At 41.4% G+C, this 19,092-nt stretch overlaps 1 protein-coding gene across 1 annotated transcript in view; it reads left to right on the top strand.

Annotated features, from left to right (window-relative positions):
• The window catches only part of KIAA1210, a gene marked incomplete at both ends in the record, with an annotated part of 57,785 nt that extends 39,474 nt beyond the window's left edge, over positions 1 to 18,311 (top strand). Inside the window, 6 exons of the mRNA XM_079764572.1 lie at positions 4,936 to 5,133; positions 7,527 to 7,623; positions 10,524 to 11,398; positions 11,507 to 12,236; positions 12,861 to 14,360; positions 18,145 to 18,311. Coding sequence (XP_079620698.1) covers positions 4,936 to 5,133; positions 7,527 to 7,623; positions 10,524 to 11,398; positions 11,507 to 12,236; positions 12,861 to 14,360; positions 18,145 to 18,311 — 3,567 coding nt within the window. The remainder of the gene's footprint in view (positions 1 to 4,935; positions 5,134 to 7,526; positions 7,624 to 10,523; positions 11,399 to 11,506; positions 12,237 to 12,860; positions 14,361 to 18,144) is intronic.
• Between the last annotated feature and the right edge of the window lie 781 nt (positions 18,312 to 19,092).

Raw genomic sequence — 19,092 nt, 5'->3', positions numbered from 1 at the left:
TTCCCCACACCATGGGTACAAGGCAACTCAAACAACTCTTGTTGGAGTGAGAGGGCAGCTGCTGTCGGCCAAGTCTCTGTCGGTCACCTGGGTCCTGATCTGAGCTGGGCATGGGAAGCACAAAGCAGACATGGGGGCAGGAGACCTCCCTCAGAAGGGGCTAGGATTCAGGCCCCTGCAATGTTGGGGGGGTGAGGGTCTGTGCCCCACCTCTGTTGATCCCCATATACTCCTCCTTAACAGATTCCACCACTGCGCGCACGCCAGCCCAACATCAACCCATCCCTTACACAATCTGACACAATCTCTAAGGACTTTGAAGAAATCTCTGCTGATGATGAGTCATCTAAGACCCCACGAAAGAAGGCTTTTCCACCGATGACAATGAAGAAGGTTAGCCCCATCCTAAGTGGCAGGTTGTGTGGGGTAGTGGTAGGTGGAGCACAAGTCAGAGGCATAGTTTCTTCTTGAGTTTTATTTTCTCCTGCTGTAGCTCAATACTAGGAAGTTTTGGGGGGAAAGAGAGGCCATTCTTGGTGTTTTATTTACATGGTGATTTACATTTTCTATCCAATTCTAAAAGCCAAATAATTAGTCTTCAATTTATAAGCAATAGAAGGCAGTATCTGAACAAAAAATAGTTTCCAGATGTTTTCAGTTATTTCAGGAAGAAAACAATGGAGATTTTGATGGAAGTAAAGCCTCTACAGATTTAAATGCCAAAATCTTAAGGTTAGGGCATGTAGTATTATTTGAGAGACACATACCCATATGAAAAAAATCATTTGACATATGAGAGAGCATGCATGTGTATTTCATATATCTAAGTTTGTCAACCAAATAATATTCATCAACAATTGGAATATGAATAGATTGTGCCCATATCAAAATTTTTATTCTCAAACTAATACATAGTTAATTTAATTGTTTGTTATTGAACTTGAGAGGACTTTTAAAGTGAAGTAGAATTTTGAACAATTAACATTGGGAACTAAAAAGTCAACAGAAAGGTAATTTATAATGAAGATAATTGGCCAGTCAGCCAAAAACTATGTTTTGATGTTAAAAGATTCTATAGAGAGATGTAGCCTTCAGTTAGATATGTCAACCAAACCAAGCCAAACAAAACAAAATACCAATTAGGTTAGGACCAAAGGTAAAGCACAGGCTGGCGATAGGGGCATGGATGCTCACTGATTTATGGATTTAGACTATGATTATAAGGTTTTTTTCTGCAGAATACCACAAAATCAGATGACTTGGGACATTCAGTCTGAATTAGTGGAAGAATTGAATTAGATAATTTTTATTGAAGTAAAATTCACATAACATAATTTTTCATATTAAAGTTGTGTGATCCCTTGGCTTTACGTATTTTCACAACATTGTGCAACTATCACCACTATCTAGTTCCAAAATAGTTTGTTTCCCCCAAAAGGAAGCACCATACCTATTAAGCAGTCACTCATCATTCTTCCCTCCTCTCTGGATTTGTCAATTCTGCATACTTCATATAAATGTAATCATACAGTATGTGGTCTTTTGTGTCTGGCTTGTTTCACTTAGCATAATGTTTTTAAGGTTCATCCATATTATAGCACACTAGAGGCCCGGTGCACAAAATTCATGCATGAGGTGGGTCCCTCAGCCCAGCTTGCACCCTCTCACAATCCAGAACCCCTCAGGGGATGTCCAACTGCTGGTATTTAGGACTGATCCTGCAGGGATCTCTGCAGGATCGGGCCTAAACTGGCAGTCAGACATCCCTCTCACCATTTGGGACCGCTGGCTGCTAACTGCTCACCTGCCTGCCTGCCTGATCACCCCTAACCCCTCTGCCTGCCTGCCTTATCACCCCTAACTGCTCGCCTGCCTGCCTGATTGTCCCTAACCACTCTGCCTGCCTGATCACCCCTAACTGCCTCTGCCTCGGCCCCTGCTACTGTGGCTTCGCCTGGAAGGATGTCCAGAAGGTCATTCGGCTGTCAGGTCTAATTAGCATATTACACTTTTATTATTATAGATATCAATACTTAAGTCCTTTTTATGTCTGGGTAATATTCCATTGTATGGATGTACCATGTTTTGTTTAGCTATTCATCTATATCTGCATACTGGTTATTGTAAATATTGCTGCTGTGAACATTCATGTATACGCTTTTGTTTAAACACCTGTTTTTAATTATTTTGAGTATATACCTCAGAGTGGAATTGCTGGGTCATATGGTAAGTCTATGTTCAACTTTTTGAGGAGCCATTAAACTGTTTTCCCTAGCAGCTACCCTACCTTACATTCCCACCAGCTATGTATGAGGGTTCCAATATATCCACATTCTGGCCAACTCTTTTCATTTCCTTTTCTAAAAAAAAAAAAATAGTCATTCTACTGGGTGTGAAGTGGTATCTCATTGTGGTTTTGATTTACATTTCTTTGGTGACTAATAATGTGAAATGTTTTTTGATGTGCTTATTGACCATTTGTATATCTTCTTTAGAGAAATGCCTATTCAAGTTCTTTCCCCGTTTTTAAATTTTGTTGTTGTTGAGTTGTAAGAGTTCTTTATATATTCTGGATAGTAGACCCTTACCAGATATATAATTTGCAAGTATTTCCTCCTATTCTGTGAGTTGTCTTTAAACTCTATTCAAGAGAACAAAATTGGTCAAAATTTTAAACATTTTGATAAGGTTTAATTTATTACTTTTTTTTTCTTTTGGTACTTATGCTTTTGTGTCATATCTAAGAAACCATTGCCAAATCTAATCATGAAGGTTTACCTGTATGTTTTCTTCTAAGAGTTTTAGCTCTTATATTTAGGTCTCTAATCCATTTTGAGTTATTTATATATGGTGTGAGATATGGTCTACATAACTTCATTCTTTTGCATATGACTGTCCAGTTATCCCAGCATCATTTGTTGAACAGTCTATTCTTCCTTCCATTTAATGGTCTTGGCACCCTTGGTGCAAATCAATAGATGAATGGGTTTATTTCTGGACTCTCAGTTCTGTTCCATTCCTTATGCTAGTACTATGCTGTTCTAATTACTGTAGCTTTGTAGTAAGTTTTAAAATTTATTTTATTTTTAATTTAAAATTTTTATTGATGAGAGAGATCGAGAGAGAGAGAGAGAGAGAGAGAGAGAGAGAGAGAGAGAGAGAGAGAGAGAGATTTGTTGTTCCACTTATTTATGCATTCATTGGTTGATTCTTGTATGTGCCCTAACTGGGGATCAAACCCATAACCTTGTATCAGGATGATGCTCTATCTAACTGAGCTATCTGGCCAGGGCCAGGTGTATTGTTGACTGAACTATATTATTTTACTGGGTCTAGAAACATGACAGAGGGAGGAAAATACTAAAATGTGTTTTATTTTTCCAAAGAGCAGCCTTGGTCTTATGTGCATGCATATGAGCCTAACCAATGGTTAAGTTCAACAGGGGGATGGGGCATCCATGGGGAGGGGTGTGGGATGGGAATGGGGGGATGAGGACAAATATGTGACACCTTAATCAATAAAGAAATTTAAAAAAATAATAAAAATAAAAAAATAGACAAAGAGCAGCCTTACTCCAATTAACAACAAAGGAGTGTCCAGCACCCCTATCAATCAATGCTACAGACCCCTTCCCCTGGCCTAAGACCTAATCCTGGTTCCTCCCCTAGAAAGATTCTAGGTTACTAGGCGCCAGGCCTGGCATATCTCACAGATGTTGAGGTAAAAGGACCTTATTTAACTCCAGCTGTTAACCAGAAGTTGTCTGTGCCAACCTCCCTCGAAAACACAGGAGAAAGAATGAAAACATTTGACATTGGGTACATAGAGGGTGCGTTGGTTCTCAGCATGCAGGGAGGGAGGAGGGGTGGGGAAGGAAAAGCAGAGAAAGGAATCCCATTTTCTTCCCTCAGTTTTCTTTCAGAAACTTGCCAGAAAAGGATTCAGTTTGCTTTTCCTGAATATCTCATAAAATCCTATGGTTGGCTCCTGTGGTAACTTTTCTAGGTTTCTCCTAACCAATATGGCTAAGGGAAAGGTAGGGCCTTAGAAAGAGCCCTACTTCCCAAAGGGATTTCAGATATTTCTGGTTCCTGTTTTAAGGGAACTGTCGGTTAATCACCTGGCCTTCAAAGGGGCTTCTGTTAACACAAATATCTGTAGATTCTTAGGAATGAGAGGTGTTCTGGGGTGTATTTTTGAGGTGTGAAAAATGCTATGTCAGGAATCCCAGAGGATACTTTTTTGAAGCCCCTACAGAGGAACCCAACTGGGAGCTCCAGGATCAGATAGTTTGCAGAGGTGGAAGCCAGCCATAATGAGGACAAGGTGACATGCTCCATATCCACACCATTGGGGGTGGGAGCACTCAGTTCCTCAGGGTGCTCCCATTTAGTCTTGTATCCATGAACAGTAATATAAGTAAAGGTAGTGTGTTGTTTATGTAAACTTAGCTTACAGGCAAGTCTTCTTCCAACCTGATTTTCTTCCCTCCACTGAGCCCTCTTATAAAGAAATACCAGAATGCTGATGGGTTTTACTGACACAGATTGCGCCTTCATCCCAATCAGCCCCTCCTGTTAATAAAACAGGGGCACGGGACAAGAGAACATGCACACCCTGTCACCTTGTAAACTCCATTAAGTGGTTGGACTCCTGTCCCAAGGGAAAAGGGGAGCCACTCAATAGTTTCTAAGCAGAGGAGCAACCTGAACTTCTTGTTTCTTGTTTTCACCTGCCAGGGAACAATCAGAAATTGTGCCCCTTGCCACTAATGAGCCTATTGACCTGAAATGTCAATATTACCGTAGTAAAAAGGGACAAATGTTCATGAAGGATTTCTGCTTTAGGAATTCTTCAGCCAGAAGGATGTCCAACTTTGGAGACCAGTGATAGCGTACAGAGTTGACTCGTTTCTTTTCTTCCACTTTCTTCAGAGCTCCTTTGAGCCCTCATCTATACCCATGCGTGCACAGTCCTTGACAACATTTGCCACGCTCACCTCTCCCAGCAGCCCCCAGCTATCCGTTAGTTTCAGCACCCCAGCTACCACCCAGGGCTGTTTGGATTCTTCAGCTGCTCGACACAAGATGGCTTTAAACCCCCGAAAACAAAAGAAGTACCTTCAAGCGACTGTAAGTCCTTCAAGAGGCCTGGGGATAAACTCCTATGTGATTAAGGATGAGTTCCAAACTTTGCAAAGTGCACCTAGGGAAGTGGTATGATTTGGAGGATCCATAGCCTAAATTGGGGTGGTAAAGTCAAGGGCACTGTCCCAGGATTGACACCCCCAGAGAGGTGACCAAACTTAAATCTAGTGATTGGGATGTCCTAAGCATGTGGAATTTATATAAAAGAGACTGAAGAAAAGAGAAACAGTAACCTAAATTCCTAGAAACTGCTTGTTGTATGAGCATCGGGAATTCACTCAACCCTCTTTGTAGAGGATATTCAACCATAGCCCAAAATTAGGATTCTTTTAATTATTAATCAAATAAGACCTGTGTGTTACAAATTGCAGCACTGTTCCACTCATTTAGGACAACTCCAAGCATTCAAAACTCAGCTATTAACCTAAACCCCCAAAGATCTCTCAGTATCACATTGATGTCACAAATTATTGTTTTACGACTTTCAAGCAGGTAGAGCTACACTTAGTGAGCCAATTCTGTTAAAAACATGGCTACAGATCAGATTCAGAGATCTGACAGCAAGGAAAGGTAACAGTTGATAGCAGAGAGGGGCCATTTAATACAGGGATCAAGAATCTTGCCCACCTTTTTAAGTCCCTCAGGACCACACTGTATCATAATCCAATGTTCATTATTTGCCCGAGTCATCAAGAAAAGTTAAACTATGTTCCCTGATCTCTGTTTAGGAAGGTAGGGAAGTAATGTCTTTGGGAAAGATTTTTACTAAAAGCTAAGAATTAAAATACGCTAATGTTTATAAGGATGTGTCAATTAGCTGGAAGATTGATTCACTTTGGTCAAACACCTAATTTCTCAGTGACTGTGGGCTATAAGTAAAGGGCTGTAAGTCAAAGCTGAAAGAGTCTAAGTGATTTCATAGTTTTAGTATTTTACAGGAAGGAAATTAAAGCACAAATCTTTGCCCAAGGTCAAACACCTTATTGGTGGCAGATCTAAGGCCAGAACCTAGTCTTCTGACTTCCAATCCAATACTCTTTTCACCCCACCATGTTGCTCCTTGATTAGACATCTCAATTTAGCTTTAGAAAAAGAACAAATACATCTTTAAAGAACAGTAGGCAAGGTAGCAGGTCCCCCTGGGCCTCTGGTGGACCTGAGAGAATTTCCTTGGTTCAGTGTCAAGCAGAGGATGACCAATTTCTATGCACTAAACCCTGTATATGCATTATCATCTTGACACTTCACAAACCTGGGAGATGGGGAATGTTGGTTAAGGGAAACTTAGTGTGACCCTTCTGACTGCCTTCTGCATCGCCTAATTGAGGAAAGACCTGGGTATCACTCTTTAAAAAGGCTGGAACATCTACTTCTTCCTTGTGACTTTCTACCTGATACTCAAATGAATATAAAGGGGTACAGGATCGTATATGACACAGAAGCTGCTGCCCCTTGCTCCCTGCTTTAGAATTTCTTAGGTCTTCAAGTCCCATAGGAGGTTTCCCTTATCTCTAATTTATAGATGTGGACACGGAGATTTAGATAATAACTTGCCCAGGGATCTACAGAGAGCAAATGATGGAGCAGAGATTTGAACCCAGGAGAGAGATATAGAAACATTAAATGTGGTCTCTCTGACCACATTTACTCAGAAGTAATTTTGAGCTGCGCCTGAATAGGCATGTCAAGTGGGAACATAGAGTTGTATTTTTGTCTTTAGATGCATGTCATAAAGGCTTACGTTAAGCAAATCCTGACACTGTTCAATACAGTGCTACTCTGACATGTCTACAGCTGCACTGTAACTATCTGAAAACCTTGTTTATTCTAAACCAATTTTAACCCCTTCAGTATAAATGCTGAACCCTTCATCTTTTCCTCTCTTCCTTCCCAACAAAACCCTGATCCTCTTTCTTCTTTTGAGCTGGAAAGACATAATTCATGTTCTCACTAAATTCCCTGGGGATGAAAAAGCAAAACAGGATTTGAATTTGGCTCCCAGGTGTGATGAAGCAAATTTAATAATTCCAATGTTGCCAAGAATATGATTGTTGTCAGGCACAACACCCCATTTTCAGATTTATTGCCTAGCAGTGTGTTTCAGTGGTTTCCGGGGTGTTTTAGAAAGTTCTCTGTAGCATATCTCTCAGAGATTAGAAGCTTCAAATGTAGGTGAACCACTTCCAATAGGTAAAATGATCACCAGGTGATGAATGCCATTGGAAATAATTTTCATTGTTAATGGTATTGTTGTGTTTCCATCAGAGCCATTTGGATATCAGAGATGTTTTTCCTGATTCCCCCCCCCCCCCTTTGGCAACCATGCAGGGATGGGTGAGCACTTTAGTCTGATTCAAGCTCTTTCTTCTCTCTTTTAGATGAAGCCAAAGCAGGAGGAGCCAGGCCTTCCACTGGTTTCTGAAGAGAAAACCAAACCAAAAGCAGTTACCCAAAAGAAGCTCAAAGACAGTGCAGGTTGGCACACTTCACCCTCACCCAGAAGCATGTACTGTGAGCTTAATTGCACAGTGCTATGTGATGGGAGTTACCCAGGCCAGCTGTCCGTGGTCCTCAGAGAGCTTTCAATTTAAGATGCATACTAATGTGGTCCAGGTTTCTCCATCTAAACTGCTTAATTAATACTATTGCCACTTGCAGGGGATTTAGGTAAAGGCTCATACTGATCCCTCTTTTGTCTAAATGAATTTACAACCAGAGGTGTTTTGTGTTTGTGAGTTTCTTCAATCCTCTCTAACTCTACTGTACATGCTGAGTTCCTTAGTGAGCCCAGATATTTGAGAGCGGCCAATAATTTCCCTTCAGCATTCCCCCTCAGCAACAGAACCAGATAATAATTACAGAATTGGCCCCAAACTAGTTTTTTTTAAAATATATTTTTATTGATTTTAGAGAGGAAAGGAGAGGGAGATATAGAAACATCAATAATGAGAGAGAATCATTGATTGACTGCCTTCTGCACTCCTCACACTGGGGATCGAACCCGCAAACCAGGCATGTGCCCTGACTGGGAATTGAACTACGACCTCCTGGTTTATAGGTTGATGCTCAACCACTGAGCTATGTCAGCCAGGCCCAAAACTAGTGTTTTAAAGTTGCTGTTCTCTTCCTGTAGAGCAGTGGTTCCCAATGTGAGGCATATCCCCCACAGGGGGAAATTTGATTTTTAAGGGGGGCAATTTGATTTTTAAGGGGGCAATTTGATTTTTAAGAGGGGAAATTTGAGAATGAGTTATTAACAGTGAACATTTTCATTTTTTATGGTTCTAGGGGCCTCATATACAGTATATAAATATATATTGACATATTTATGCATTTCAGTTCTCTATTGTATGTTTTGAAACTTTATTTGCTATTTTTTCATATCACTTCATATTATTATTATTTTTAACAATTTCTTAGTGATTTCTTCCTCAGTACTTCAACTGTTCTTTCGTTCTTTTATTTTTCTCTTTCATGGATGCCATGTTCTTTGGAAGCTTGTTTAGACCAAGTTAATGGCCTTATAGGCTTCTTCCACATGAATAGGAGTTCACTTTTTGAATAATAAAAATCATATGTCACGGGGAAGGGCATCAGAATTTTAGAGATGCTTAGGTGGGGCATGGCCAAAAAAAAGTTGGGAACCACTGCTGTAGAGAGAAAAGGTCTTGCATTAACAGTGAGACCAGTTCCCATATTCATGGGCTAAGAGGGCTAGGGCAGCTGCAGACAGATGTCTTTTATAGCTGACACGCATCAAATCCCATAATACCATGGGAGTGAAAATCTCTGTGTGTGTGTATATGTGGATGTTGGCTCCAGCTGATGGCAACCTAATTTCAAGCAATACTTGATAAAACAAAATCCCAGTTCCATAAATTAAGTCAAACAATTATTTCATATTTTTCCACAAATGAGTTCAAAGATAGGATATTCCTAAACAATTTTTTTCATGAAAACTAACGAAATTGTTCTGCAGAGAGAAACAGAGAGAAAGAAATGAGTAATTCCTTTTTACTTTCTTTTTATTGTTTTTTTCATGTTTACTTTTAATATTTGTCCTTTTATGAACAGAGGATAGAACTGATTCAGTGTCCATGGGGGCAGATACTGATTGGATTTTCACATAATGGGAATAGTTTGGAGTGCATCCAGCTATGCTCAGTGCTGTATGCTGGATATAAAGCCACCAGGTGGAGCTAGGGATGCAGTGTAGGATGGGGGAGGGAAGGCAGTGAGGGCCCTCCCACCTGGGCATCAAGCTGAGTTCCTTAGTAAAAAATATAGCGAGGAGCTCAGCTGGTGTAGTTCAGTGGTTAAGCATTGACCCAGGAACCAAGAGGTCACAGGTTCGATTCCCAGTCAGTGCACATGCCTGGATTGCAGGCTCAATCTCCAGTAGGGGGCGTGCAGGAGGCAGCAGATTGATGATGTTTCTCGTCTCGTTGATGTTTCTATTTCTCTATCCCTCTTTCTCTAAAAATTAATAAAAACATATTTTAAAAAAATAGAGAGAGGAGAGATCTGTACAACTGTTACCTTCTGCTTGACCTGAAGCCTATGGACTAATGCAATTAAGGCTTGCAAGAATTTCTTTGCATGTATATTACATCAGATTAATTTAATACAAGACAGTAGCCCTGACTCGTGTGGCTCAGCGGTAGGAGTGTTGTTCCATCCATTGAAAGGTCCTGGGTTCCATTCCCGGTCAGGGCACATGCCTAGGTTGGAGGTTTGATCTCCGGCCCTGGTCAGGGTGCATGCTGGAGACAACCAATCAATGTCTCTTTATCACATCTCTCTCTCTCTCTCTCTCTCTCTCTCTCTCTCTTTCTCTCTCTCTCTCTCAACAAAAAAAATCAATGAAAATGTCCTCAGGTGAGGATTTACAAACAAAAACCAAGAGAGTAGGAAACAGAAGAAAAAGGAGCTATAATTTTACCTCCAGATAACCCCTGCTCACACCTTTCTAAAAAAAATAAAGCATTACCTGCATATTACATGAAAATTAAGTAGAATTAAGTAGAAAATACAAATACTAATTAGGAAGTAAAATTTCCCCTTGCCCTGCCCCAGTTGGTTTCCTAAAAGATAATCATTGCTGCAGGTTCAAAAATTGTCTTTTGATGTGTCTCACTCCTAATGGTGGGCAAGACTATTGATATAATGGTAATGAGCCAACCTTAGAATCAGTTCATAAAACTGGGATTTTACTTCACTTTTAGTGACCAGTTGCTCTAGCTTCTGAATAGCTACTTCTTCATGCTAGAAAATTCAATACCAAATAGGTACCCATTAGGCCAAGGCAAATTGTTCTTATTTTAGGAAGTCAAAAGCACACATATTTTTCCTTTTCTTATTTCTATCTGGTACAGGTCACTCAAGTCAGGAACAGAGCATCAAAACTGAGATTTATAAGACAACAGACCAGGCTGCAAATGCAGATGCTGCTGAGAGTCAGGGCTGCTCATGGCCAGCAGCATATGGAAAACGACGTGGAAAAAAAGAATCAAGTGTTTCAGAAAAGAATGAGTGTGGATCCAAAGGATGGAGCTTTATACAACCTAGTCCAGGGCTTGACTTAGGTAATAGAGCTGGGTACCCATCTGCTGACAAGATTGCCAGGGATAGCCCTTTCTGCCACTTTTCCTTGGAGACACAAGTCATGAAGCAGCCCAGAGCTCCACAAGTAGAAAACACTACTCCTCAGGAGTTGCTTTCAGATGAAAGTGACACGAGAAGGAGAATGGCTGGTTTAGATGTTAAAACCAGAAAAACATCAATATCATATATCAGACCTAATGACATGAAAGAGTCCATGGCTAGTGGTCCATCACAATACCTTGAAGATGGGGTTTCTGGAACTAAGAAGTCAGAAGCCATAACTTCTCTTTCATCAATGGTGGAAAACCCTTCTACGAGCCAAGAAGATACCATGTTCTCAGTGGCAGGGGAGGCTCAGGTGCATATGGATCCCTCTCATATTCAGCCAGAAGAGGAAGAAGCTTCCAGCTTTGATTCAAAAAGTGACCAATTTGAAATGAAGTCAGCTCAGGATATCTCAACTATCTGCAAGGAAACGCCTTCTGGAAATGTCATCCAGGCCTTTCCAGCAAGTGTTTTGGATATGGCAAGTGCTTTGACAGAGGGAGGAATTTCTGTAGAGAGGATGCCTCCCAGAAGCCTTTCCCAATCTTTGGGGAAGCCGGAAGCTGAAGGAGTCTCCTTAGATTCAGACAGTATTTCAGAGGTGGAAAGTGGTTCTGATCGACAGCTGACTCCTGGATACGTTTTCCAGTCTTCGAGGAAGCCCAAAGATGAAGAATTACTCTCAGATTCAGAGAGTGCTTCTTCCGAGAAAGGCAGTGGTTCTGAACAGGAGCTGGATCCCAAATATTCGTTCCAGTCCATGATGAAGTCCAAAGATGATCAAGAAGCCTTCCCAGATTCAAAAAGTTTTGTTGGGAACTTGTGCAGTTCTCATGAGCAGCTGGCTGCCAGATGTGCTTCCCAGGCTTTGGAGGAGCCTGAAGACAAAGTGCCCACAGAAGCAAATAGCAATTCTGCAAAACACAGTAATCCTAATGATTGGAGCAGTTCTGAGGAAGATATGCCTCCCAGACATCCTTCCCCGGTGTTGGGGACGCCCACAACCCAACAGGAAATCTCGGTTTCAAAGAATACACTTGAGGAGGAGTTGGTTGTATCTATGGAGCAGACTCCTCCCAGACACCTTCCTCAGCCCTCTGTGAAGCCATCTGTTGAGCAGCAACTCTCCTCAGGTTCAGCGAGTGCTTTTTCAGAATGGGTGTCAACACCTCCCATGAACTTTTTCCATCCCTGGCTGAGCCCTAAATCTGAGGAACAAGCCTCTGCAGGTCAAGCAAGTATTGCTCCTGAGTGGGGCATTTTTATGGAGCCACTACCTCCCAGAATGCATTCAAGGCGCCTGATGAAGTATAAAATTGAGCAACCAATCTCCTCAGGTCCAGAAATTGAAGGGATCACTTCTACGGATATAATTATTACTTCAAGAAATAATTCTCAGCCCCCAGTGAAACCAATAGCTGAACAAGAAATCTCTGCAGGTCCAGAGAGCACAGCTGTTAAGGGGAGCATTTCTATGGAGCCTCCTTCTCCTAACATTTTAGCCCAGCCCATGATGAACCCAAAAGTTGAACAAAATGTGTTCTTAGGTTCAGAGGGTGCTGATAAGGTCATTTCAGTGGAGCCAACACTCCCTGAATGCTCAACAAATCCTCAAGACAAGCATGTCTTCTCAGAGAACACTGCTAGTAGTAAGGACATGTTTGTGGAACCCCTGCCTCCAAACTACACTGGACAGCCATTGGTGAAGCTTAACTTCCAGCCTCAGACTATTCCCAGTGACCCAGGGAGTGCTTCCACAGAATGGAGCGATCCTGTGGAGCTGATGCCTCCCAGACATACAATGGACTCCTGGGTGAGCACCAGCTTTGAACAACAACCCTCTGCAAGTCCAGAGAGCACTGCTGTGGAGTGGGGAAATCCTACAGAGCCACTACCTCCCAAAATGCCTTCTCAGTCCCTAAGGAGACCAGTTGCTGAGCAAGAAGTCTTCTCAGGTTCGATGAGTGCTCCTGAAGAATGGAGTGGTCTTGTGCAGCTGAAGCCTCCTCGATACACTTTGCAGCCCTGGGTGAGCCCTAAATTTGAGCAACAAACCTATGCAGGTCCAGAGAGCACCATGACTGAGAGGAGCATTTCTATGGAGCCTCTGCCTCTCAGAAAGCCTTCACAGCATTGGATGAAATCAGTAGTCAAACAACCAATCTCTGCAGGTCCAAAGAGTGTTGCCATTGAGGGGGATATTTCTACAGAGCTACTGCCTCCCAGACATTGGTCCATTGTGAGACATAAAATCCAGAAAATGATGCCAACTTCTGAGAATGCTGCTGTTGGGTGCATTTCTGAGAGGCCACTGCCTATCGAATATCCTACCCACTTCTCAAAGCCTAACATTCAAGAAATATCCTTACATCCAGAGAACACTGCTGTTGAAGGAGGCATGTCTAAGAAATCACTACATCTCAAGTGTCCTTCTCGGTCATTTGTGAAATTTATGGCACAGCATGTCTTTTCAGAGAGCCCCAATATGGAGGAGCAGGTTTATGTGGATCCTCTGTCTTCTAATCAACCTTCCAAATATTTGTTGAAACCTGCAGTTGAGCACCAAGTTTTCTCAGGTTGTGAGAGTGCTGATATTGAGGGAGGCATTTCTTTAAAGCTGCTGCCTATGAAACACCCTTTACAGTCCTCGGGGAGGCCTGAAGACCCACAAGGAGTTTTCTCATATTCAGAAAATGCTCCTGTTAAGTGCAGCTATCCTCAAGAGCAGCTGCTTCCTGGATACCTTTCCCAGGCATGGAGGAAGCTTAAGTATGAGCAAGAAGTATCCTCAGTTTCTGAGAGCTCTCTTAAAGAATGGAAGAGTTCTGAAGAGCAGCTGCCTTCCAAATGCCCTATTCAAGCTGAGGATGGGGCTGAATTCCAGCCACAGATTTCCTCAACAGGCTCAGTGAGTGTACCTGTAGAGAGGAGCAGTGCTGAGAATCGTCTGCCTCCCAGACACCCTTTCCAGGCTTTTGCAGACCCTCAATATAAGCAACAAGTTTATTCAAGTTCCATGAGTGCTGCTGCCAAGGGAACCATTTTTGAGAGCAATCCTAGCAGCTGGGCCCTCCCAAGAGGTCCAGCTTCTCCAAGCAAAACTAGGGGACACAGCCAAGACTCTGAAGACCTCTTCAAGGACATCTCAACTCCTGCTACCAAATCTGTGAGGTTCACCCTTGCTCCTGCCTGGCCACCATCCACTTCCGGGGACACTTACTCTAAGGAGGATGTTCTTGAGAGTAGTGATCAAAATAACGACTATTCAAATTTATCCACCAGTGAGGCTGATGTTGAAAACGTCTTTGGAGTTCGACTGAAAAGGATCCCTTCCTCACAGAAGTACAAGAGTAAGGAACAAAACAATTCTACCAAGCTTCCTTCACTCTCCTTGGGCCCAGTTTCATCTTACACAGGTAGAGAACCACAAATCAGAAGTGCTTCCCAGGGGCTCCTGGGCATCGCCAAGAACCTTACCACAACATCTGACGTTGCAGAGAAGCAAAAGAGCCAGCCCAAATATGACAGCATGCCCAAGAAGAAACCTGATTACAAGATTCCAGGTGAGACTATCTTTCTAGATGGCAGTTAGGTACCAAGTGGAGGGAAGAACTGTAAATCAAAGTCTTGAATGGGAAGAAATCTGTTCTAGCCTAGCCTGCTGAGTTTTTCCTTTGATAGGGCTGGTTTGTTGATTTGGGGGCAGGATAGTGCCCCATTCTAGATTAAAGGATTCTCTAATGGACACATGACCGTCTTCCCATTCCCTCTCTCCCACCCTCTGTACACCTTACATTTGAATGAAATGTTATGATTTCCTCAAAACACTTTTACATGTATTATGCTACCACCAACACCATGTGGATTTTTAAAGACAGCTCATTAATAGAGCACTATGTTCAGACTCTCAGCTTGAAATATTAATTTACTGTAAGTGGTTGTACTTCCAGAGCTTCTTCCCTCACCTGAAATGTCTAAGAATCCAGAACTAGGTGATCTTTTGAGCACTAATCTCTCACAAAGTCTTTGCATCTTCAGACTCACCATCACATAGTCTTGTATGTGCCTATAACCACACCCATGTACCTACACACTTGCATGAGGAACTATGAAGTAACAAATACTGTAAGCATTTCCTTGGAGTTAGAGGAATGGCATTAATGGCTAATGGCCCGAACCTCTAGCCTCCTAGGAATTTTTCTAGCCCACCTGGCAACCATTGTCCTATCATGATTTAGAGATAGGAAGAGGGATGGACAAGGAAGGGAAAGGTACCAGTAAGAGAACAGTATGTAAACTTCGAAGTACAGCTTCTTAGCTACCCAAAGAACTCCTGCCTTACTAGGTTGTGGGAGGGTACAAAAGAAGGGGGCTCTTTTCTATGTGATATCTATTTATTTTCACTGGGCAATTCACAAGGATCCCACTGGGACATTATTATGGGTAGGCCCCAGCCTTGCTTCAGTTCTAACTTCTTTATTTCCCTTCTCAGGAAAGGCTCCTGATAAACACTCAGGTTATGCCACCTCAGAGCCATCTTGGATAACCATGGTCAAGCAGAAGCAGAAGAATTCCACGACCCAGGTTCCTACGAAAGAGCTGAAAACCAAGAATAGAGCTGAAGCAAAGGCTGGCACTAAAGTGCCTAGATATGAGGTAGGACCTGGGGCAGCCCACAAAACACTCCCAAAGGTTGCATTGGGAACTTTGCCAGACATGCAGCTTCCCACTTCTTTGGTTGCATTAATCAAGACAGGAGGACTCTTCAAAGGAAAAGACTTGCTTTGTACTCAAACAAATTTGCCCCGCTTAGTGCTCTTAAAGAGTGTATGAAAGTAATGCATGTGAAAAGATTCTATAAATCAAATCCTGTCCTAAATATTCTAAAGCAGATTCCATGAAAGGATTTTTTATGACTGGGGTGAAAGTTTTTTATAACTGGGGTGAAAGTTGAAGAACTATCCTTACAGATATTTTACACACACACACACACACACACACACACACACACACACACACACACATTAATTTAGATCAGTATGGAGAGGTTCATTTGAAAAGCTTAAACTGTACAATTTTGAAAAGACCTATAGTTATATTGTTTTCTAATGCAAGGAGTGCAAGTCAGATGTCAACAAGTTTTGCTCAATAGAAATCCTATAGAACTCACTTCAGTTAATTGATAACACTTGATTATAACCACCACATTCTGCTAGCTTGCTGTTAAGTGCTAGGGAAAAGGTTGTTCTCAAGATAAATAATTCTCATGTCAACCTGTTTACACTATTTGTATGATTATACAACCTTTTTTCCAGATCTGAAAAGTGGTAAACTTGAACCAGCTTAGGTTTTGTGAACCTAAATTCTGAACCAAGGGGGCTCTCACTGCTATTTCTTTCCTTATCTTTTTCTATCTTTATCACTCCATATCTTTCCATTTTATTAATTTTGGCCTCATAATACCCAGGAAAGGGCTTATACCTTGTGATCATCTGAATAAGTAATTTGCTGTTTTCATGTTAGGCCTTACAAGCTTCCTGTTTTCATTTTTGTATTAAAGGGAGCTGACCTTGCAAAACGAAGCCAACAAAGAGAGATTTCCATTTCCAATGTCAATAGACAGCAGAAGACGGCACAGATAAAGCTACTTGACTATACCAAAGCAGGTAAACACACGCACATAACACCCCCCCAAACATCCCTGGCAGAATGCTGTGAAACTCTTGCATTTTCAAGCTCTGACAATATATATCTTCCCACCCCCAACTCCAAATCAGCTTCATTGAGTCTCTCATGGCTCTTCCATTAGATACAGATATTGACTTGATTTAGGAAAATCCAATCATTATCGCTGTTATAAGTCCAGTGTGTAACTTTCAGAGTAGCTTCCATTTTTTTTTACCCTACTGAGGAAATTGTGTAAGTACAAAATTATGATCGTGTACTAAAATGTTCCTGAGGCTAGTATTCAAGAGAAAAGAACCAAGTTACTTTTCAGTTCATAGCAAAGCAGTGTGTTCTCACCTTCTCTGTTTACAATGAAACTATTAAGAATGATCCACTATAAAGACCCAATGGTATTGAATTGTTTTTTAAAACTTTTTAAAAGGCTTGTTTTAGCCCCTCTATATTCTAATCAGAGGTATAAGAGGTGGGGAAATGCTGAAAGTGGAAAAAAAAAGTTATGCTGGAATAGAATAGAGTGTAATTTCATCAGCAGAGTTATATGCCAGAGGGTTGTTTGTTTGTTTTTTCAGCAGGAGCAGGGGCCCGGGACAATGGATTTATATTGAATCATCTTTGTCCTTTCCCTTAGTCCCTTTCATGAAGAATTAGACTAGGAATTTGGTAACCCATTTTCTGGCCATAAAATAGTAGCACCTGACCTGCTTATAGTTATTAATAATCTCATGGGCACTATACTCCTGTCAAGTGGTTCTCAACTGACTGTTTTAGAATCACCTGGTAAGCTTTTCAAAAAATTACAGATGTTCCTGGCTCCATTTCTAGAAATCCTAATTCAGTTAGTTTAGGAAATGACATAAGCTTTGGTATTTTTATTTATTTATTTTTAAAGAATAGTTTATTGATTTTTAGAGAGAGAGAAACATCAACTTGAGAATGCAGCATCAATCAGCTGCCTCCTGCATGCCCCTACCAGGGATTGAGCCTGCAACCTAAGCATGTGCCCTGACCAGGAATTGAACTGGCAACCCTTTGGTGCACTGAACGATGCCCAATCAACTGAACCACACTGGCCAGGGCTGGGCCTTTGTATATTTAAAAAGCTCTAGGAAATTCTAATGTGTAGCCAGGGTTGAGAACCACTGATTGAGTCTAAGCCACTAAGTTAATCAACCATAAAACAGGATGAGGAAAGGAGTAGAATTGGGGAATAGGGAGGTAAGTCTGCTTGGTTAGAGTAGTTGGTACAGTGTTATTTAGCATAGACTTTTACCAGGTGGAGCTACTTTGTCATCATTTATGTTACACAACATCATGGGTTAGCGAAAGAAAAATACTAGAAATTTAAAAAACTGAAGATACCATATAATATGATTTCTTTCTGATCTCAATTCAAAAGTATAAGCCAATCCAGTAATAACCACCCAAACATTGGCAGTTACAGCTGTAAGCATTTTCTCTCAGACCTTCCCTTGTCCACATCCCTGTGCCATAGCCATATTGATTTTACCCCTTTGCCATACCACCCATGGCATTGTCCATGCATTAAGTTTGAGAAAACAGAATAAACATGAAAGAAGGAAAATTTTATTGTATTCTTTAAACATAGCTCAGTACCTCTGGGTCTTCTTACTGCTTGTGTATTATTTGCTGTGGTTCCAGTAGGATGTGAAAATGAGAAGATAATTCAAGTGCCTGCCATGATAAAAGAAACCAGACAATCTTCAGCTCACCCAGCCATGTTCCAAGAGCCAGCTGAGCCAATCTGGTTCTCCATGGCCAAGAAGAAAGCCAAAGCATGGAGCCAAATAACAGAAATCATGCAATAAATAGCTCCTGGGTGGAGCATCAGCATTTCAAATGATAATTGCCAAGAGCTTTATTAATGCTATGCACTGAATTATTTAGAAATGTAACAACTTTCTGATAAGCAAAAAAGCCTTATAACGGGAATTAAAACTAATAATTATGTGAGTGAAACAAATGCCACGAATGCCTAATGTTTAGTACAGTCACTACCAGCATCTTAAAACCCAGCATTTCCTCTATAAAAACTATGTAAAATGTTTGCAGTACTATAGAATTTTGAAATCTTTAACGTTGGACAATGTGCTTTAGAAGGGCAAAAGTAAAAACATTTTGTTGGAGCAACTAAGATAGGGGTCATTTCCCTTGATCAAATAAATTAATTCTAGTGGAAATGTCCAGATGATTTGGCCCACGGATTGGCTTTTAGATTTATGAGCCTAGTTAAGTGCTTTAGTTTTTGGTTGCTGCTCCAAGCTTTGCAAAAGCCCCTAGAAAAGGTGGTGGAAGTGAAAATCCTGGTCTCCAAGAAAAATTTTGCACAGCCCATCCCTCAGTCAGCCCAGTGCCCTTTAAAACACCTTCTTTGTATACCTGGGAAATCCCAATGCCTGCAATTTATTCAGAGCTCTCTCTTTACACATTCACCATATCAGTCTGTCACAGGTCTGGCAGCAGTGAGTACCTCCCTGTGAGGCAGAATATTGCTTGGAGGTTATCATGCTCCTCTGGATGGTTAGTTCACCAGTCTTTGACTGCTTTCCCCAACGCCACTGCGACCCTCTCCAGTTGCTCAGAAGTGTA

The sequence above is a fragment of the Cnephaeus nilssonii genome, assembly GCF_951640355.1.
Source record: "Cnephaeus nilssonii genome assembly, chromosome: X".
Taxonomy (NCBI): Eukaryota; Metazoa; Chordata; class Mammalia; order Chiroptera; family Vespertilionidae; genus Cnephaeus; species Cnephaeus nilssonii.
Note: the sequence above shows the minus strand (reverse complement) of the source record. Positions and strands in the feature narration are given on the sequence as shown.